We start from the raw sequence: 23,068 nt of genomic DNA, 5'->3' as shown, positions 1-23,068 counted from the left end.
TGGATTCTCTAGTGTTTTCCAAAAGCAAATCTCAAATTGCATATTCGGTTATAGAATTCTCAGCTTTGTAATTCACACTCTGTGGTTACCTACTGCCAGTCAGGAGGGAAAAGCAATATTGTGTGATTTCTAGAAGCCGGCTATATAGCACAAATTGCTAAAATTCACGATGTGTGAATTATCTGCAACCCAAGAGTTATTAGCAGAAATGCAATTAATGAATTCACTTGAATTACAAGAAAATCACAATCTGTTTATGTACATTTCTCTCTCTCTCTCTCTCTCTCTCTCTCACACACACACACACACACACACACACACACACACACACACACACACGACAAAATTTGATGAATTGAAAAAATTATTAATTCCAGATTCTTTGCTCTGCTCTAGTGGGTCATAATAGCAGTGGAAGAAAGTTGGGGATTATCAGCATTTATAGGGGCACAAGTTGCCTTGCCCTTTAAATATTCAGGGCAGGGTTCTCAGCTGGTGTAAAATATCAATAGATCAATAGACTTTTAGTAATACAATGGATACATTTAAAAATACATTTTCATGTGTCTGTTCCTCTTTCCACACTTACAGCCATCCTCATGAATAACAATGGGAGTTACTGTACTTGCAAATATGAAAAGAAAGGCCCTAATTATGTAGGATACCATACACAGACAGAGATGAGAGAGGCTTGTTGGTAGATAACCAAGGGGATAGTTCCCCCATAACTTTAAAATTTTCATTATCTTAATTTAAAAATGCTGGGTTGTGTATAACTGCTGGAGGGCAGGCCCAGGCAGGTCACTCTCATCACATAAGAACCTCATATGAATGAATAATGAAAACCAATGCCAGTCCTTTTGGGGTGTGCACATCCATGAGCAGAATATTTGATTTTCTTGAAGATGGAGGCAAATTTGGGTCTAAAACAAGCGATGATCTTGGTGCTGAGAAATAACACAGAGTCAGTAGAAATTCATGTGCATTGATGTTGAGCTTCTGTGTGTATTCATGGACACTATTAACAACAACATCTCTTGGACTGAGAGGACTCTGAATCTAAAGTAGTTGGCAGCATCCAGGGGAATTTTAGTCATTTAGAAACTGCTGAAAATTCCACTGGCTTTCCTCCAGCACTTGTGGTTAGGTTATGTATTAAACATTTGCTGCTGTAATGCTACAGGGGATCATTTACATAATAGAGCTGGTAGCTTATAAAAACTACTGGACTAACCTGTGATATGAAGTTGGCTGAGAGTTCTGGAAGTCAGTTAAAGCAGAAAGTATCGCTGATACTGAATCTGGGGACAGACATCTCACGGAAAGGAATTCTTAAGGCTGAGACTGTAAAATCACATTGAGTTACCGTGGTGCCAAGATTTTCCAGTTACCCTCCCAACCTGATAGCAAACACTTGGCTGTTGCTGGGAGTATGAGGAAAATGAAGCATGCCTGCTGCCGATTCTTTGGAAGGAGAAAGCTGCAGGGAGCATCTTCTGGTGAAAATACATCAATGCTTCCCAAAGAGGCTCAAAAGGAGAGAGACAAGCAGAAATCAAAGAAGATAAAGAGAGTGAAAAATATGGCAAGCAAATTGCTGAAGAATTTGTCCTCTGTGAAGGAGGAAACTGAAGAGAAGCCTGTGGACAAAGAGTCTAGTGGGAGGCAGTATCTCTCAGGTACTCTCTGCTAGTCTGTCCTCCCCACTTGCCTCCTCTGTTTCTTCTCACCATGGAGACTGTTTTCATCAGCCCCTGCTATTTGGAATAGGCTTCCTCTCTCTCTCCTCCTTCTGGATTCACCTCTTGTTTCAAATCCTTTCTGAAATGTATATTTCTCCTTGCCTATGTTCTTTAATTTTACTCTCCTTTCTGTTGCTTATTTGTATTTCACTTTGCAACTGTATTATCCATCCCTGCAAAGCGCCTTGGGTTAGTTTTCAAGAAATATGTGATACAAAGCAGAGTTTGGTTGTAAGAGTGTTCATATGGTGGTCTAGTCTTCCAGTAATGTGCACGGGAGCATGCATAGGTAACCTATGCCAACATAGCTCCCTCTCCACGCTACATCTATGGGCAGGTGCTGGGCCCTTAAATGTCAATAGCAAAAAAATCTGTTGCAGCAGGCAATTGATATTTAGTGATTGTTGCAAGAATCAGAGAGTTAAAAGCACATTTTTTAACTAGGAAGCTAGATTCTGGGAAATATTTTCCCATGTGAATCCCCTCCTGCAATGCCCTCCTAGATCCCGACTCTAATGACAAACAGTAAAGTTATAGACACAGTTACAGGACGAGCTGGGCTTTAGACCCCTTTTAAGGTGTGTCTACAATGCCCTCAAGCTCAGGTTTGTGGGACTTGTACTTGGTGACTTGGTGTTTCCAAACCCATGCTTGCACGTCCACAAACTGCATTGTAAACCTGGGTTTCACAGCCTTGCTAACACATCCAGACTGCACTATGCAGACCTTTTGTCACAGGTCTGCAGCTTTACCTGCATCCATGCTGCAAAATGACAGGGCTTGGATCTGAGTCACAGCGGGTCTCATGCTCTGACCCACCCCCAAGCAGGGTTCTGGGATTCTGGTCCTAAGTGATTGCTGACCTGAGTCAGACTGATTTGTGTGTGGATGGAAGTGGGTCTTGGGCTCAAACCTGAGTCAGTGCCCAGACTTAATGTGCAGTGTAGACATACCCTTAATCCCTCTTGAGTGCACCCCTCAGGTGACAGACCTGGCTGCCTAAAACACTTCCCAGGTTGGAACCATGTGGCTGTACCACCCTTACACTAAATCTCAGGATGCACCCTCTGGCTAACCTGACAGACCCAACTGGGTTTGGCACCTGTAGGTCCTTTTCCTCTGGGACCCTGTGACAAAATGGATTTGCAGAGACACAGAAACAGCTTCTTCAAAACAAAGCATTGGTTATTCACTCAAAGGTACAAAGCATGCAGAGCAAAGGTACCCAGGAAAAATGCCTGTGTGCATATTCCCCCTAGCCTACACCTTAATCTTTCCTTGGAAGCTTTGATAAACTCCACTCAACACAGTTAATCCCATCTCTGGTCAGAGGAGTGACACTGCATTCTGCAGCATGCTCTGTGACTCCCTCTCCCAATGTGTGTCTGTCCCCATCATGACAACCCACTCAACTCCCTTCTTTCCTAGGCCAACATCTTTAAGGTTTTAGCATCCCCTTTGATCCCAGCTTAGGTCTGGGAAGAGTGCACCTTGCTAGAGTAGCTGGACCCAGGCATTGAGTATTCCCCAATCAATGGCTCCTTGTTTGTCTCCTTAGAGATGCTTTGTATTCTATGGAATGTACCTTATCTTTGCCATTGTTTCATTTCCTGTTGGATTCCCCCTTCACTCTATGTAATCAGGCACAAGCAGGGCCAGCTTTAGGAAGTGCAGGGCCCAGTTCAAACATTTTTGGCGGGGCCCCAGCAGGGATGACTAACAAAAAAAAATGTAAAAAAAAGCTTTTCTTTTCTTCCATGTATTATTTACTTTCCATAACTATATAAATAATAAAATTATATATTATGTACATTGCGTCATATATGCTGTTGATCGGTTATTAATGAGCTCTGTTTCACATGTGTGGGTCCCCGTCACTCCCTGGGGGTGTGCTAGGGTGACCAGAGGTCCTGATTTTATAGGGACAGTCCCGATTTTGGAATCTTTTTCTTATATAGGATCCTATTACCTCCCACTCCCTGTCCTGTTTTTTCACACTTACTGTTTGGTCACCCTAGTGGTGTGCACATGTCTCGGTCCCAGCTGCTCCCTGCCCCACCTGCTTCTACTGCCCCAGCCCTTTAAATAGCCGCGGGAGCCCTGGTGAAGCGGCAGGGCTCCAGTGGCTATTTAAAGGGCCAGAGTGGTAGAGGCAGGGAGCCCCGGACTTTTTAAATAGCTCCCAGAGACCTGCAGCCCTACCCCCAGGGCTCCAGCAGTGGGGTTCTGGTGGCAATTAAAGGGCCTGGGGCTCCAACCCCTTCTGGGAGCCCCAGGCCCTTTAAATTGCCCCCTGGGGAAGCCAGGCCACCCCGGCACAGCGCACCGGCTCTTGCCGGTACGCTGTATCAGGGCTTGGGCTTGGGGCCTCTTAGGTGCAGGGCCCAATTCAGGGGAATTGGTTGAATTGGCCTAAAGCCAGCCCTGCACAAGTATACTGAGGTGCACATGATATGTTTAGAAATAATACACAGCTCCCTCATTCTTCAGAGATGTATTTGAAATTTGTTTCCAAGGTGTGACCAATCACCAATCACACTAGCCTGTTCAGCATTGGCGCCCATGAGAGCCAGGTTCCCTTCCTGGCTCTGCTGTAGCTAGGTTTGGAAGAGTTAGATTTTTATTGGTAAATGTCAGCAAAGATTGTTTTCCCTGTGTGCACAGTAACTGACAAAAAATATTTCCATCACTAATAATGAAAATGTACAGATAGGCAGAGTAAGAAAACTGCTGCTTGAGAACTTATTAGAGTTTGATTTAAGGCTATTCACTTTGTATATTTTGACTTGTGATGTTGACAATTGTGTTTTAAGGGTTATAAAGCTTTAACTTTTTGAATTGCAGCATCTACTGCCATTAAATAATTATTGTCTGACTCGCCCCATTTCCCAGAACTGAGAAAGTTTAAATCAATAAAAAATTTTAAAAAGATTAAACCCCATAATTTTGTGCAACTGTGAAAATTTAAATGGATAACAATGTTGAAAAGTGCTGAAAAAAAATCAATACTATTTGTCAAACTTATATATATATAAAGATATAATTCTGCCAAGCCTAACTATAGATGACTGTGGGAAACCCACTTAACTGCATCTGGCCTCAGTCTACCCACCTGTAAAATGGGAATGATACCCTACCTCACAAGGCTGTTATGAGAAAACATTCTTCTTATCTGTGAGTTGCTCAGTAATTACTATGATGATTGCCATAGAAAAGTCTATAGATAAGTCAATAAACTTCTGGTTGTGTTTTTACTGTTTCAGATCGAGCCATTTGTGAATTGATAGATCAAGCAAAATTTCTTGAAGCTTGTAATCACATTTATGATCTGGAACAATCTGAGCATAAGAGTGAAATAAAGATTGACTCACTTTACAAAAAAGTAGCAGAAAGAATGTGGTCAGTTGTGCAAGAAGAAATCAGTGGAGGTGATAGTATGTTACTGGAGCCACTGAAATCAGTAGGTGCATCATTGAAATGGGAGAAAGAGAAAGAAAAAGAATGGTTTGACAGTGTCAAAGACATGGACTCCGTTTCAACCTGGAGCCCAAAATACTGGAATAAAGATCTGGAGAAACTGCTAATGGTGTGCATGGCAACACAGATTCCCTCCTTTATGTCTGCTAGCAACACAGATGAGTCTGCATTAAAAGATCATCTGAGTCAGTTGGAAACCACAATTCTTCCCAACCTGAGATATAAAAGAGATGTCTTCAAAGAAGCAGGATTGCTCACTACCTATACAAAATGTTGTAATGCCTGTTTGTCTTCTCATCTTTCCACACTTATAGACGGTGATATGAGCTTCAGCAAATGTCTTCTCATATATGAATGGGGCTTTAATATGTACAGAAGGTATGTTCTGGGTATTTCCTCTTTTTCTTTATACCTTTCAGTTTCCCTCTTAGTTCTGAGCATGGTCTTTCCTGAGCTTCAAGGCAGTGATGCTGAAGGAACATAAAGGGAAAGGTTAGCCAATATTCAGGCCCTTGTGGGTTAGGAGGAGAAATTGATGATAGGTATCTCTTTGGTGCAATCCTGTTTATTTACAAAGAATGGACACAAAGTTCTGTTTCCATAAGCACAGTAGGAACCAAACAACAGGAGGCATTTTCTTTGCTCATAGTTCCAAGCTCTTTCCCAGTCAGCGCACTGCCCCAAAAGCTCTCTCTTTCGCTTTCTCTCATGGTCTCACTACTAGCACTTCTCTTACTGTCTCCTTGGATTTCTTGCTGCTTTCTATCTGCTTCTGACTTCTTCTGGCTCACAGGGTATGTCTACACTACCCGCCAGATTGGTGGGTAGCGATCGATTTATGGGGGATCAATATATCGTGTCTGATCTAGACGTGATATATCAATCCCCGAACGCGCTCCCGTCGACTCTGGAACTCCACCAGGGTGAGCAGCGGTAGCGGAGTTGACGGGGGAGCTGCGGCTGTCCATCCCATGCCATGAGGACGGGAGGTAATTGAAATAAGATACGTTGACTTCAGCGACACTATTCCCGTAGCTGAAGTTGCGTATCTTATATCTCACCCCTACCCCAGCCCAGTGTAGACCAGGCCACAGACATGCTCAGCTCTACCAAACAATGCCCCACCTCCCTGCGTTTGTATTCAGGCCCCAGGAAAAATTCCTTAGACCGCATGGCTCAACTCCTACTCCAGCCTTGACATGCTGGTCTGTTATTTTGGGTGGTGGCTTCTACTCATGAAAGGGGCATTTAACTACTCCCTCATTTAGCTTAATCTAATGGAAGGCAGCTATAATGCCTACCAGCACTGCCCATAGGCCAAAGACACACTTAATGAGAGCCACCCAGCCTCCTGCATAACAATGTCTTTTCTATGAGTTTGATTTTGCTTGTTCTTAGTGAATGGATTTCCTTTTCAGACCTAGACCATGTCTACGCTACAGACCTATATCAGAATAACTATGTTACTCAAGGGCATGAAAAAATCCACATCCCTGAGCGACATAGTTATACCGACCTAACCCCCTGTGTAGACAGTGCTATGTCGGCATAGGAGCATCTTCACTAAAGTGCTACAGCAGTGCAGCTGTACATGAAGACAGCTGTACATAGCACTGTACATGAAGACAAGCCCTCAGATACCTACCAATTTATAAGTGGTATCATGGTAGCTGAATCCCTGATCATCTAGGGCTCTGTAGAGCACAACCTTGAACTTCACCCAGAACTGATGAGAGAGACAGTCTAAAGAATAGGCATTATGAGACAGATTGACTTCCCTGTTCTGCTCACATTGTGCTACATAGATTGGAAATCACCTGCATCTCACCTAGGGATTCCCCTGGTGTTGGGGAGTTCCCAGTGGTGGTAGGGATAGCACGGTTGGTTCCTGCATTAGCCCTGCTGCAGCCCTGGCTCAGAGCACAGGGAAGAGGTGTGGCTGGATTGTATGGTGCTCCATCTGTCTTTATCTGGCAGATGGTATTTTAACCATGTTAGGGAAGAGCTGAACAAAGAATTGGGGTGCTGTAACCAGCCCTCCAGCAGGGGGACAGAGGAGAGGGAATCAGAGAGTAATTGGAGAATGGGGCCACAAAATGGGCCAAAAAGAGAAGAATCAAAAAAGAATGGGGCTGGGGAGGATCGAGAAAATATTTTACCTAGTCGTAAACGTTCCTTAGATGAGAGCTGAATGCTGCTTTGTGCATGCAGTTAGCCAGGTGAGCTACACATCACAAATATGGCCATAGCCAAGCACAGACTCTCAGTACTGGGATTGGAAGAGCCACAAAACTACTGGAAAGCTGCAGCTCTTACTGCGATTTTGTTTTCTGTGTGCAATGACAGTGAGAAGCTGCTGATGCCCCACTGGACTCCACAGCAGAGGCTCTTAGCTGATGCACATGTTCTCAAGTGGATTTTTTCAAATATGGAGGAAAAGCTGCTCACAGTCACCCAGGTAAGAACATGGAGTTTTAGTGAACCTGGTTGTCACCCCAAATCATTCTCTTTTTAACAATACATTTCCTTGTTATTTTGGCTCATGCACAGAAAAGGTCAAATATTCCTGCCCAGCTGGCTACCCCCTGGCCCTACTCCTTGATCTGTTTATTTAGTAGGGGAATGAAAACATACGACCAGGGCTGGCTCCAGGCCCTAGCACGCCAAGCGCGTGCTTGAAGAGGCAAGCCGTGGGGGGCGCTCTGCCAGCGCTGCGAGGGTGGCAGGCAGGCTGCCTCCGGTGGTTTGTCTGCAGAGGGTCCGCTGGTCCTGCGGCTTCGGTGTACTTCCCACAGGCAAACTGCCGGAGGCAGCCTGCCTGCTGTGCTTGGGGCACAATCCTTAGAGCTGCCCCTGCATACCACACACAGAATGTTATTAAATGAGGTGGTGGTTTCAGTGTGGTTCCTAGCAGACATGTGCCTACATCACAAACAGCCCCCATCCCAATTTGTTGGTAGTTTCAGTGAAGAAGCCAAGAACTGAAGGTCAACGAACAGCCATCTGCATTCCTCACTGATAGATGGTGCTTTATTCAAGCACTTTGGCCAGAGGCTGCTGGGAACTTTTCGCTGCTTCTTTTCATGCTATTACTATACCTGCACTATGGGGGGACTCATTCCACACACACACAAGATCAGAGTATTTGGGCTCTATCCAGGTGGAGTACAGGGAGGCCGTGGAGGTGAAATCCACCCCCCAACTAACCCAGGGCTGTTTCATGGGATTACGTACCCCTTTCCCTATGGATGCTAATCAGCCTGTAGTTTGGACTAAGGGTCACAGACCCTTTGCACCAGTCATGCAGGATATTGGGACCTCTGGATCTGTGTAATATGGATCTTTGGTCACCCCCAGCCTGTCCCCAAAGTGGCCTTCCATGCTAACCTTTGTGGGGCTGCCATAGATACAGTTTCCTTGGCAAAGCATACAGGAGCACTCAGCTGGCAGATACCCCACAAAGCCTCTAAGGGCATGTCTACACTGCAACATAAGCCCGTGCTTGGGCCTGGGCTCAGACCTAATCCCCCTTGCGTCTGTACTGTGCAGGGCTGCCCAGAGGATTCAGGGGGCCTGGGGCAAATCAATTTCGGGGGCCCCTTCCATAAAAAAAGTTGCAATACTATAGAATACTATATTCTCGTGGGGGTCCCTGCAGGGCCTGGGGCCTGGAGCAAATTGCTCCACTTCCCCCCCCTGGGCAGCCCTGATACAGTGATTGTGCTAGCCCAGGGCTCAGATGCAGGGTCCTAGGACCCTGCATTGTCTGAGCTCAAGTTAAGCCAGGACCCAGGGTCCAAGCCCTATTGTTTTGCAGTATAGATGCAGCCCTGCTTGACTTGGGTCCCGGGTGTCAGCTGGAAGTATCCCACAATTTGATGGGACAACTTCCTTAGTCCTCAGCAGCTCAGGTCAACGTTAACTCATTCCCTTCTGATCTGCAAACCCTCTTGGGTTTGCCCTGGAGAACAAACTGATCAAGCCTTTTGCAAAGTGAGCTGCTTCCTGGTAATGTGCAGGGCAGGCAGTAAAGTTTTCCTACAGTGCATCATGGTCTTACGGCTAGAGAAGTGGCCACATTTCGGAGGGACTCTGGGATACGGTAACTTTGACTTGGGTCTGTGTACTGCAGTGTGCTATGCCAGAGCCCGAGGGTTAAGCATCGGTTAGAAAAGTCTTAACATAGGGTTTAAATACAATGCAGATGCTCAAGCCCAGGGTTCCCTAACATGGCTCAGCTGGCTTGAGTGCCACTAACTCCTGGCTTACATTCAGTGTAGACATACCCTTAGTGGTGCTTGAATGGGGAAGAAGGTCTTACAATCAATACATGACTCCAGCTCCCAAGGCCTCCAGGACAGTATTTTTTTAATTAACCCCCCTTAGAAGGCTGCTTTGTTGGAATGTGGTGTGGGCTCCAAAGGAAAGAGAAGAGCTTCTGACAGGGTATACATTGCAATGCCAGGGGTAGCCAAATGAAGGAGGTGAGACCGCGTTGCAGTGTTTTTTAATGTAGCTAGAACGCAAGCATGGCAGGGCCCACTTCCCCTAGCACTGGCTGCAGTTAGCTGACACTGGGCCCTGTAACATTATCTCTTTCCATTTTCCCAGCCTCTCTCAGACAACATCCACCTGCAACCCAGCTAGTGAGGGAGCGGGAAACCACAACGTGTTGAATCAGTTCAGGAAATATTCTGGAGCATACCACTTTCCTCAGCAGTAGCCCAGGAATGATTTCTGAAGGAAAAGGCCTATTTAGTTATGCACATACTCATATAGGCAACCACTGAGGAAAGCATCTAAGCATGTGCTTAAGTCGGATTGTTTATGCTTAAAGTTAAGCACGTGCTTAAGTGCTTTCCTGAGTCAGGACTATAGGGAAGACCTCATGCTCTTAATGTCTCTCTTCAGCATGCGTTTCAGATGAGGATGTGACTATAATCATGATAGACACTGTAAGACCAGCTCCAAGAATGCATCTGCATCGTTGGCAGGCCTCATGCAATTATCCATCCTGAATAATTTTGATTGTGAATTTCACCCCTTTTATTTCTTTTGTGAAATAACTATATGATAATCAAGACATGAAAAAATGTCAGCCCATGGGTTATTCATGAGCTGGTGTCTTTGAATAGATGACATTCCTGGTGTCTGACTGATCATGTAAGTCACATGGTATTGTTTTTGCTCCTTGCACGGGTGTCTGAAAGAATGCATAATGACTTGTCTAATTTTTTTCATTGACGTCCTGCTTTGTTTTCTGATAGGAGTATTGGCCAAATATTTGGAGGCTGTTTTCACAGCCATTCAGACACAGAAAATAACAAGGGATACAATCAAATCAAATGGACATTCAGAATTTGAATACAGGGTTTTGCCCAAACCCTGTTTTGCCCTATTCAGCCTACTTTGGTCTTCAGCCTAAGTACTCTCATAACTAGTATGAATGGTGCTTTCTGCCCCTGTGGGTTAGCTGTTTTGGAGGGCAGATTTATCAAGTTATCAGCATTTCTTTGGTGCAGATGTCAGGGATTCATCCTGAAGTGCTGACATACAATGGTGGGGAATTTGATCCCCACTTGGGGCCAATTTTCAAAACTCCTTTCCATAGTATTGTGGATTGTCATTTAATGGCTGATCCATCCTTTTCATTGAGGACACGGCAGGGCGAGAGTATGCACAGCTGGATGTAAACTTGGCAGGAGGCCCAAGTTCAAAGTGACCCACAAAGGGGAAAAAATGGAGCATGCATCTTTCCCTCTCTATTTTTAATGCTGAAAGAAGAAGGCCTGAAAGTCATGGGGTGGAGGGGGAAGTTTGGTTCCTGCTTGTTTTTTACATGGGAAGTTCAGATCCTCTCTAGAAGACTCTGGAAGACTCTACAGTGACTGGAGAACTAGCAACATCACAAGAGCTAAACATGAAAGTTTAGCTACTAAGAGTGAGACGGATTTTTCTTCAGACTGTTTATTTGGTTTTGGTTAAAATGTTTGAACGACTGTGTAATAATGAATTAATACTTTGTTAAAGATTCAGCACTCTCATCCTTTCAATCAAGTTAAGGGCCCACTATAAATTCCGAGGTCTGCCCACAAAAACAGGGATGGTCAGATATTGCATTCTTGATATTTCTAAGCCAAACAAACAAAAAAACTGTCCACAATCTAAAAACATAAAAAATGCTAAACAATATCAGGTCTTCTCTGTTTAGCATAAGAAGCAAAAAAGGGCACAAGCCCAATTTATAAAAAAAATCCTTTGCTGTTATCATTTAAGCAATGAAACTTTTCTCTACAGTGTCAGGTTTGTTTTCAGATTTTGTGTTTATGGTGTATCCAAAAGTCCTTGGCCAGCTTCCCATAGGGCAGCTACATGATGTCCACTTGGGTTAAACGGGGCTGGACTATGAGCATAACACAAAGGTAGAAGAACTTCAAATGCACAGGTGCGGGGTGAGATAGGGAAGCCTAACAGATAACAAATTGGGTCGTATTGTAAATGTTTGTATTTTAACTTTGTTATATTCAGAAGGAAGTGAGAGAAGCACTCAGACAAGCAATTACCGTGGGGGAAAAACCCTGTACAGACACTACAATCATTCAGGTAAACCACAGCTGATGTTCTTTGTAGCATGCAAGTCATTACACGCAAAATCTTCAGCATTTGCTAATATGCTCTAATTTTACAGATCTAGGCTCAAGTCTGTTGTGTTGCACACCTGCAATCCTATTGACTTCAGCTGTAGCTGTGTCACTGAGAGCAGAGTTTTTCCTCTTTTGTATAAAAGAAAAATAATGAACTTTCCCATGTTTCTCTATATCCTCAGCAATAGCCTGATCCTGCTCCCACTAAAGATGGTGAGAGTTTTGCCATTAACTTCATTGTGGGCAGGCTCATGCTTGAAGTGCTGCATGCATGTTCGCATGAAACTTCAATATGTCTACGGTGGTGGTGTAGAGGCATTGGTCCAGATTTTCCTAACATGACCAAGGACAGGATAGGCTCATTACTCAATGCAGGGAGGAGGGGGAGAGATAATAACAGAAAACATGGAAATGTCCGAAGTGCTAAATGCCTTTTTTATTTCTGTTTTCACCAAAAAGGTTAGAGGTCTACCATAGTGAATGCCAGTGAAAATGAGGTAGGATCTGAGGCTAAAACCGGGAAAGAACAACTTCAAAATTACTTAGACAAGTTAGATGCCTTCAAGTCGGCAGGGCCTGATGAAATGCATCCTAGAATATTCAAGGAGCTGACTGAGGAGATACGGAGCCATTAGTGATTATCTTTGAAAACTCATGAAAGATGAAAGAGATTCCAGAGGACTGGAAAAGAGCAAAGGTAGTGCCCATATATAAAAAAGGGAAATTAGGAAAACCTGGAGAATTACAGTCCAGTCATCTTAACTTCAGTACCTGGAAAGATAATGGAGCAAATAAACAAGCAATCAATTTGCGAACACCCAGAAGACAATACGTTGCTAAGTAATAGTCAACATGGATTTGTCAAGAAAAAATCATGTCAAACCTACCTTGGAATATGCAAGTGATAGTTTGCAAAAATAGCTAATAAAGGAAATTTGTATGGGCACATACAGAGGCCAAGTTGAGGATCCTTTGAAATTTGGCCCACCAAGGTTTCCTCTGTGGTCTGCCAGTTAAGCTCTGTCTGAGCAGCTGGAGAGTGGTGACTGCTGGCCGGGGGCCCAGCTCTAAAGGCAGCACTGCTGTCAGCAGCAGCACAGAAGTAAGGGTGGCAATATACACCATACCATGCCACCCTTACTTCTCCACTGCTGCTGCTGGTGGCTCTGCCTTCAGAGCTGGGTGCCCGGCCAGCAGCTGCCGCTATTCAGCTTCCCAGCTAGTGCTCAATTTGTGCTGGGCTGAGCTCCAGCATCTCTTTCATTATAAATTAAGCACTGCAGGTAATAATGTTGATTTATAAACTTTGTTAAAAGATAGAAACACTAACACATGTTCCAATCAAAGTCTTTATTTACTGGGAGCTGAAGTTTTTTTTCTTTTATTTTGTCAGTCTTCTGCACAGATGGCCTGCCTCTAGTCATAAAATACTCATATTGGCCTGCAGGCAGATCTGAGTATAACAGCACTGGAGTTTGGATTTGATGGGACTGAAATTACAAGTTATTAGGCTCAGTGCATGGGCAACTGGGTGAAATGTACTGGCCTGGAATCTACAGACAGTCAGATTAGATGACCTAATGGTCCCTAATGGCCTTAAACTCTATGAATCTATGAAATCTCCCAAGGGTTTTCATGAGATTTCCACCAGCAGGGGCTGCATCCAGAACCAGTCCCAGAGGGGCAGTGAGACAAGATGAAACATCCAAGAAAGGATTAAGGGCTACCTGCCTGGCGCATGACTGTGCAGGGGATTTAAGGAGAGGCAGGGGAAAAACCTCTGGGGATTGCAGCCTGCTTTGGTCAGGGAAATCACTTTGTTTTGTTAACTTCCTGAGTTTGTGTCTGTGAAAGTGTGCCCTGTGAAACTTCCCCTTGGGGAGGCTAGCCCTTTGCCCTGCCTCTTCTGGCCAATGCCCCACCTCTTCTGGGCAAGGCCATCCCCTGCTCCCTGCTCTCAGCTCCCCTGTGGCCCCAGGTGGGGGGGGAGGGCAGCTGAGAACTTGGTCGGGTCACAGGGAGGGGGAGTTGGCTTAGAGCTCAGCCCTGGCTGGAGTCAAGCTCTCAACCCCAGCTGGGACCACGGCAGAACTCTTGGCCCTTGCTGGAGCTCTGAGCTAGGAGCCTGTCCCCTGTTCCGCCCTTTTCGCCCACAGCCCCATCCATGGCCCCACCCCATTCTGCCCCTTCCCCCACAGCCCCACCCATGTTCCTTCCCCACTCGGCCTCTTCCCCTGAGGCCCTGTCCTCTGCTTGCTTGCTCCTTTCACACACACCCCGCTGGGGCCCTGAGATCGGAAAAGCTCTGCAGCTGGGAGAGAGACCTCCTCCAGCCCTGGGGCCCTGGTGCGGGCAGATTTTTCTGGGGCCCCCAGATTGGCCGAGGCCCCTAGGCATGGCATGATCCTGGTTCTTCCCTGGGCCAGTAAGAAAGCCACTTGCTTATAGGAAGGTTCAGACCCAATTCAGATTCAAATCAACCTTGTCTCCCAAATCTGATTGTAGATTCAGACTTGAGGTTCCAGTTCAGTCCAATGCCTACATGAAATAAATATTTAGACACAAATTTTCAGATGGTGGCCTCAATTTCTCTTCAGGCACAAATTATGTCTGAAATTTGATCAGAGGTTTAAGTACCTGCTTTGTGGCTCCATCAGGTATTTAGCCGTCCAAGTCAGTGTGGCCACAAATGACTGCACAGGCCTGGTTAAGGCAAGGTGGGAAATGTTGTTTTTAACATGGCACATAGGCATATTAGATTAGCTATCTATATCTATCTATACTGTCTATAACAGGGGTAGACAACCTATGGCACACGTGCCCCCTTCGGCACGCGAGCTGATTTTCTGTGGCACTCACACTGCTCAGGTCCTGGCCACCGATCCGGGGGGCTCTGCATTTTAAAGGAATTTTAAGTGAAGTCTCTTAAACATTTAAAAACCTTGTACTTTACAGACAACAATAGTTTAGTTATATATTATAGACTTATAGAAAGAGACCTTCTAAAAATGTTAAAATGTATTACTAGCATGCAAAACCTTAAATTAGAGTGAATAAATGAAGACTCAGCACACCACTTCTGAAAGGTTGCCGACCCCTGATCTATAATATCTATACTGGCAAAGCCTTCTAATGGAGACACAGCTTATGCTGGCCAAAGAGTTATTTTGCTAGTATATTTTATACCAGTTCCCCAAACGAAATAAGCCATACGGGCAAAAGCACTTTTTTTTTTGCCAGTATGACTGCATCTGCACTAAGGCTTTTGCCAGCATAGTTATGTCAGCTACAAGTGTGATTTTTTCCCCCCATACTCCTAACTGAAGTAACAATGCTAGCAAAATTTAACTGCAGAGCAGGCCTAAGGCTGCCGTTTGAATGCTGTGTACCACTTTCCCCAAGAGACACTATTGTTCGACTTGATGTCCCGCTTAAGTTCCTGACTCAGGTGCAATGTGATTACCCAGCTACCATTCTGTACATGTCAACTCAATACAGCATTCTTCACTCTCTGTCCTAAACTGATGCATAGGATTGCTGTACCCTGATGAACAACTGCTAGATCTGGCTGCATTTCAGTGATGTATGTAGTTGATGCTGTTTGGAGAGGGCTTTGGGATGTTTTTTTGTAATGCAAAGTGCTGTATGCATGTAAGATCCTGAAAATATTATTTACTTTCTTTTTGTTCTGTGTTTTGTACAGTGCCTAGCACAACAGGGACCTGATCCTTCACTGCGGCACTTAGGTATATAGATATGATGATGGTGCATAATATTACTATGTAATATTACGCATTGTGTAAGATCATGAAAATAGTACTTCTGCAATTTTGTTTTCTTTATGTCTAAAGATGAAACCGATCATCAATATTTTCACAATACATGTCTTGTGCTCAGATTAGGGGACTGTGTTTTCTTCCTCCTTTTTTGCTGAACTGATATATTTATTGTGGCTAGTGCATGGAAAATCCCACTCTCTCTCTGTGTCACCATTTGTCTCTCTGACACTATGCAGATCATGGCCTGAACACAGAATATATTATTCTGTCTGTCTCCTTTTTCCAGCTGGGCCTTTCCTACTGCAAGGCTCCATTTCAAGAGAGTAGCTAGTAGTGTTAAGTTAACACCTGTTCAAATCAATCTAAACAGAGACTGATTTTCATCCTTCTAGCAGTAAAAAACTAAGTGCTCCGCTTGGCTTACTGTTTGAAAGTGTAAGGTGGCGTCAGGGGGAATTAGCATGAGCAAATTGCCAGGACCCTATTTATTGTCTTATGCCATGAAACGGAGCCCACCTATTCCTTGCTGCTGTCTGGTAGAAGAAGAATCTCACCCCAGGAATACTGTCTGTGTATGTTTTTATATAAGCATCTTTTTATGGTCAAAGATGGCATTTCTCTATATAGTCATATCTATTCAAATACAAGGTCCTGCTAAAGTTGTTGGCAAACCCCTCAGCAATGAAGATGGCAAATATTGTATGAATTGGGCCCTGCAGCTGAGTATTACTAGTAATGCCCAAACATGTGGCCAGATTCTTCCACTCTTGTTCGCACTGAGTGGCACCTTACTGCACAGGAAGTCCTACCGACTTCAGCAGAAGCATTTGTAGAGTAAGATACTATTCACTGTGAGTCTGGGTATCCAAATCTAGACCCTAGGGAGGATTTTTAATCACAAGAGGATTTTTAAAACGAGGTACTAAATCATTCCCTAAGAAGACGGAGGGACTTTCAAAGGTGAAGGAGGCATGAGAAATCATGTGCACCTAATGGCATTTGAATAATTTCAGAATGTTCTATCATTACTTAAATCGACAGGTATTAACAGGGAGGGCACAGGCAGTCCAGCATATCAGTGATACCATAAAAGACAAGGTGGAAGCTGTATGTTTGGAAGAACTTCTGCATTTTCTGCATAGGTAAGAGGCCCATCTTTTTCTACATTAACCCATCATCAGTAAAAGAAAGAAGAAATGGTAGCAGATTTATTGTTGACTTTTTGTTTGTCTGAACCTATTTTTATTTCCCACTTCCCCATTTATTTTCCCATTTTACAGCAAGTTCTCATCAAGCTGCCAGACTCAAGTTTCATCACCTTTTATTCCCCGGGACTTATTTGGTTTTCTTAAGTACTTGAGTCAACATTTATTCTGGGAAACAATAGAAATGGACATTTCACACCCTGTCAGTACAGTAACTCCTTCACTTAACGTTGTAGTTATGTTCTTGAAAAATGCGACTTTAAGTGAAACGATGTTAAGTGAATCCAATTTCCCCATAAGAATTAGTGTAAATGGGGGGGGGGAATTTTTTTCACCAGACAAAATACTATATATTATATAGATATACACACAGTATACGTTTTAAACAAACAGTTTCATACTTTTCACAGCTATGCTGATTGTGGAGCTTGGTTGAGGTGGTGAAGTTAGAGGGTGGAAGAGGTAGGGATATTTCCCAGGGAATGCCTTACTGCTAAATGATGAACTAGCACTGAGCTGAGCCCTCAAGGGTTAACACATTGTTGTTAATGTAGCCTCTCATGCAAAGCAGCACGAACAGGAGGGAGGGGAGACCGCATAGCAGACAGAGACACACACCTTGTGTGTGGGAGAGAGAGAGAGAAGCACACTGCTCCTTTAAGTAAGCTGACCCACTCTTAAGTGCATTGTCTTTTTAAGTGGATCAGGAAGCTGAGAAAGCAGCTGCTGCTCCAAGCTCTCTCTGTCTCTCTCCATCGGTGTCCCCTCTGCTCTATATGGAGAAGGGGTAAGTGGGGTGCAGGAGCAGGGGGAAAGGGGACACCCTGACATTAGCCCCCCCTCTTCCCCTCCTGCACAGCAAGCAGGAGTCTCTGGGAGCAGCTCCAAGGCAGAGGACAGAAGCAGCACATGGCAGTGGGGAGCGGGACAGCTGAACTGCCGATTGCTAGCCTGCAATTGCTAGCCTGCTGGGCGGCTGCAGCACAGGGAACTTAGGGGAGCTGATAGGGGGAGCGGATGGGGGGGCTGCCAGTCCACCCTGGTGACAAGCCCTGACCAGCTAGCTGCAACGGGCTGCTCTTCCTGCAAGCTGTGGACAAAGCAGGGGGCTGCCAAACAACGTTAGAAGGGAGCATTGCGCAACTTTAAACGAGCATGTTCCCTAATTGATCAGCAACGTAACAATGGAACAATGTTAACCAGGACGACTTTAAGTGAGGAATTACTGTACCAGGTCAGGTGTGTTGTGTGTGTAACTGTAATGTACCAGTGCCATGCACATTCTGGGGTCTGAGGGCCTCATCCAGTGACCGCTGAAGTCAATGGAAAGACTCTCATTGATTTTAATGGGTTTGGGATCAGGCCCAGAATAAGGCTCTCACTAAATTACCAGTAAGCTTGGTTTTTTTTAACTCTCTTTCCTAACTATTCGGAGAGAAGACTCTTTTCCCAGTCTTAGTTACTAAAAGCAGAGGACACTACCTCCTCCTAACCCTTACCCACTTGAATAAAATACTGCACCCTCATGTATGTATGTATGTATGTGTCTTTCTTTCTTTCTTTCTTTCTTTCTTTCTATAGGTCTACAAATCCTTACCATGTAAGTATCAGAGACAACGCAATAATCAGTACAACAGTGAGATTTTGTTTAGAGAAACATTCTACATTAATATAATAACCAGGTCTCTCTATTTAACAGGCTTTTATCACACTGCACAGTGTGTATTGTTTCTGGTGGTTTTATTAAACTGAGTGACACTTCTGATTACACATTTATCGAACAAGACATTTATAACAAATGTTAATATTTCAAAAAATTGGACAGGTGTCTGTAGTTTCTCTTTGCCAGAAGCTGGGAATGGATGACAGGGGATGGATCACTTGATGATTACCTGTTCTGTTCATTCCCTCTGAAGTACCTGGCATAGGCCACTGTTGGAATACAAGATACTGGGCTAGACGGACCTTTCATCTGATCCAGTATGGCCTTTTTTATGTTCTCAGGTGTGCTTTTTTTCCTCTTTCTTTTGCTGACTAAAGTGCTTTGTCTGAATACTGAATAAATGATAACCAAATAGCTAAGTATTTATTGTCCTATGTCTATTTTGCTGGGTATGTAGTTGGTGGGTTAATTTTTCCATAATAACAATCTCCCGTATTTCTCTTCTCATTTCTAGCTGCTCAGAGGACAGAGCTCTGGTCCCTCCTCTTGTTTCTTGGAGGAGGACGAGTGCTCTGCCTCTGTATTCCCACCTGCCATTCTCTACAACAGGGATGGGGACTTATTTTTTCTGGCTCCTTCCTTCTCTTCTTTTTTCAGTATGGGTCTCTCACTGTATCCCATCCAGCAGAGAGTCCTGTACTACTACTTGTAGGCAATATATTTTCTGAAAGGAGTGTGATTTTTTTTTCTTTTAAAGTTCACTGTCCCTTTAAATTAACAGAGGAAAGGCATTACGTTCAAGAGTGAGTTGCCCGGCAATGCTATAAATCTGAGGCCTTTAGGGACTCAAGCTCTCACCAGATTTCACTGATCACTCGTGCACATTGAGTCTTCTAGAAGCGCATGAGGTTTCGGGCAAGTCCTTCTTACTTTGTCGCTTACAAGGAGCAAGTATTTTAAAAAATTAACACACAGAACCCCCAGAACCATTACGACACATGCCTAAGCTAAGTAACTTCCCAGTATTATTACTTTAACACTTCTCTATCCCTCCCAGCTACTTAGGGCAGGGACAGGATCTTTTTCCTATTCTAGAAAGCATCTAGAAGAGTAAAACTGTGCATGCTAAGAATCAAAGTAATAATGGAATATTTAGTCTGCTTGCTGCCAGGCTATCCGATTCTGTAATTTTGGCAGATCTTGCTATTTAAACATGTCTTTGTTGCTTTGTTTTACCTAGCTATAAACATGAAGTAAGAAGCCTTCTCCAACTTGACAACTTTTCTGAGCCCTACAGCAATTTGCAAATACTTGAGACCTGCTGCATTTTCAGGTGAGAAAACACACTAGCCTGACATGTGAAGTGAAGTGGATTTTTTGCTTTATGGGCCTCATCTAGCTCCCACTGAAGTCAATAAGACTACCTGAGTGCTTAAAGTTAAGCAAGAGCTTAAGTGCTTTGCTGGATCAAGCCCTATATGAACCCTACATCTTACCTCTTTTTCTTAAAAGGAACAGGAAGCAACAAAGCATAAAAGGAGAGAGGAGGTTCTAGACACCAAAATGCTCAATTCAGTAGTGCTTGTGACAGTGGTGAAAACGGGCTCACCAGTGGTTTTTCTGTGTAAGATTACCTGGGGATCTGCTGGAGTCAGCCAAAAAACCCAAACCCCTCCAAAATAGCCATAGTGTTTACTTTAATTTTGGAGTCAGTCATGCACAAGTCATTTTTTCTTTTATAATATATGCGCTGTAATATGTTGCTTACAGTGAAGGCAAGAGTCCCATGATATGTTGCTAACACTGTGAATCCTAAACTAAAGATTTATGTTGGCTCCACTGAGTAGAAAATATTTATATTCTTTTAAAATGTGAAAATAAAAATTACGCAGTAACCTTTTCCAGAAAATAAAAATCATGATTTCTGATTTGTGAACACATTAACCTAGGACTTGCATGGTTATGTAGATTTGAAGAATGCTCCGATTATATATGTCTGCATTTTTTGCTTGTAAACGTTGGCCTTTTTAGTGTACAGTGCTATTCAATTTGCATTTGTTATGTGCCAAACGTATAAAGGATTCCTGACCCAGTCTCCATTTTTCTGCAAGCTGTCTTCCATGTGCAAATCCTGTTTGTGTGCTATTTTTTGTGTCCTCTCATTTGGGAAAATGACAGAATTTGCATTTGCAAAATCTATTTATGTTTGATTTGCATGTACAAGAGGCATTTGTTTGTGTAATATATGCACAAGTGATTGTCCACTTAGGCCCTCATCCAGTGATGCAGTTAAGCATGTAAAAACCTTTAACCGTTTGAAAAAACCCCTTTGACTCAGATGGGAGTTGGATCAGGCCTTAAAAGAGACCATGAACTGAAAATATGGCCCTATGTGACTTCTTTTTTTTTTTTTTTTTTTTTTTGTTTTTGTTTGACAGAGCTGCTTGGCATAAGCTAACATACATCTACAGTGCTAGTGCTGACACTGATGCTAAGGTGAAGGAATTTATAGACAGTACAGAAGAACAGAGCAGAGAACTTCTTCTGCAGGCAATTACTTCTAAAGTCAAGGTATCTGAGACCAGTGTTAACATTTAATGATGTTTTCATGCTGTCAAGCAGATCTTCCTATTCTGATTCTGGGGATGATGTATGACTTTGTCTGCAGGACTGATGAATTGATATATTTTAGATCTGTACCTTGGAGTTTCTGTCTATTTAATCATTCAGGATTCTAATACTCTGCTTTTGGAGCCATAATCTTTTCTGCTGTTACTAAAGGTGCACCAACGGCTGCCCACCTGTATTCAGATCCCAAGAGTTGAAGCGAAAAATATTAATTTCTAATGGCTATGAATTTCTCAATTAACAAAGTTAAATAATGTGATGCCATTTATCTCTGGTGTATTGTTCACTTCTTCACAAAGATGAAGACCACTGCAAACATATCAGATGGCTGTCCAAGCCTGTGTGTGTATGTGTGTGTGTGTGTGTGTGCGCGCGCACACGCCTTGGTTAATCTAGGTACAGAGAAGGTAGATCAAGAGCTTCTGTTCTCCATATCTCATAACTCAAGAATAAGGGGACATTTGGTGACACTGAAAGGTGGCAAATTCAAAGCTGATAAAAGAAATATTTTTCTACATGGTGCACAGTTAGACTGTGGAACTCATTGCCACAGTAAGTCATTAAAGCCAAGAATTTAGCAAGATTCAGAAAGCACCTGGATACTTATCTGGAGATCAAGAATTTCCAGAGTTATTATAGCTGACGGAAACAAAATTTGGAAAGGGATTTTAAACCTCATGCTTCAGGCCTTAAGTCAGTCTCTGACTGTTAGAGATCAGAATGACACTTAATATGAAGGGCAGACTATTTCACATATACCTGCTGCAGGGTTCTTGTGCCTTCCTCTGAAGCATCTGATGCTGACTATTGTTGGAAATAGGATGCTGGACTAGATGAACCACAGGGTTGATCCAGTTTGGCAGTTCCTGTGATCCTAATCTGTGTGAGCACATTCTGCATAGCCTCACTGATATAGCTATCGCTCCACTAAGAGGCTGTCTGCCTTCCACAGTCTTATGAAGTGTTGTTATAGCCATGCTGGTCCCAGGATATCAGAGAGACAATGTGGGTGAGGTAATATCTTTTCTTGGACCAGCTTCTGTTGGTGAGAGACAAAATGTCAAGCTCACACAGAGCTCTTTTTCTGGACTGAGAAACTTTTTCAGGCCAGGTCAACACTATGAACTTACACATAGGCTCTGGAACTAAGGGTGCGCGGGGGTGGGGGGTGGATGGTGCTGCATCCCCTGGCTTGAAGTGGTTTCCCTCATATACAGAGTTTACAGGTTGGTTCAATGGCTCTCAGCACCCCCACTATACAAATTGTTTCATCACCCCTGAACTTACATCGGTATAACTACGTTGCTCAGGTATGTGAAAAATTCATACCCCAAAGCGACATAGTTATGCCGACCTAACCCCTGTATAGACAGCACCATGCTGACGGGAGAGCTTTTCCAGTTAACATAGCTACTGCTTCTCATGGAGGTGGATTAACTGCCCTGACAGGAGAAGCTGTCCCATCAGAGCAGTAGCATCTTCACTAAAGTGCTACAGCTGGAGTGTGGTACGTGTAGATGAGCCCCCAGAGTGAATGTCACAGCTAAATACAAGATGGAACAGATTGTTTAGTTTAATTGTTAACACATATTTCAAAGTACCATTGAAGGTGAAGGTGGCCCGTTAACACCCCTCCACTCAGAGAGAGGAAAGGAAGCAGCTGGGGGAAGGGGGCATTATTAGTGGTTTACAGATTGGTCTAGTAAGCGATAAATGCGGTGTTTCTATTCAATCCATGATTTTTAGTGTCTAGTGTCTTATGAATTTAAGATCCCAGACTCGTCTTTTGAAAGTGTTGTGCAGGTTTCCTTTGAGGATGAGGACTGAGAGGTCATAGAATCATAGAAGATTAGGGTTGGAAGAGACCTCAGGAGGTCATCTAGTCCCACCCAATGCTCAAAGCAGGACCAACACCAACTATATCATCCCA

At 43.7% G+C, this 23,068-nt stretch overlaps 1 protein-coding gene across 2 annotated transcripts in view; it reads left to right on the top strand.

Annotated features, from left to right (window-relative positions):
• Positions 1–868: 868 nt before the first annotated feature.
• Positions 869–23,068, top strand: part of LOC127051612 (exocyst complex component 3-like protein) — a 35,495-nt gene continuing 13,295 nt past the window's right edge. For both annotated transcript variants that reach the window (XM_050954145.1, XM_050954146.1), the window contains exons 1-7: positions 869–1,679; positions 5,006–5,597; positions 7,566–7,677; positions 11,748–11,822; positions 16,684–16,784; positions 19,751–19,843; positions 20,949–21,081. In XM_050954145.1, the coding sequence (XP_050810102.1) occupies positions 1,433–1,679; positions 5,006–5,597; positions 7,566–7,677; positions 11,748–11,822; positions 16,684–16,784; positions 19,751–19,843; positions 20,949–21,081 (1,353 nt within the window). In that variant the 5' untranslated portion in view covers positions 869–1,432. The remainder of the gene's footprint in view (positions 1,680–5,005; positions 5,598–7,565; positions 7,678–11,747; positions 11,823–16,683; positions 16,785–19,750; positions 19,844–20,948; positions 21,082–23,068) is intronic.

Source organism: Gopherus flavomarginatus, chromosome 5, assembly GCF_025201925.1.
Source record: "Gopherus flavomarginatus isolate rGopFla2 chromosome 5, rGopFla2.mat.asm, whole genome shotgun sequence".
Taxonomy (NCBI): domain Eukaryota; kingdom Metazoa; phylum Chordata; order Testudines; family Testudinidae; genus Gopherus; species Gopherus flavomarginatus.
This window is presented reverse-complemented; position numbering and strand designations above follow the sequence as displayed.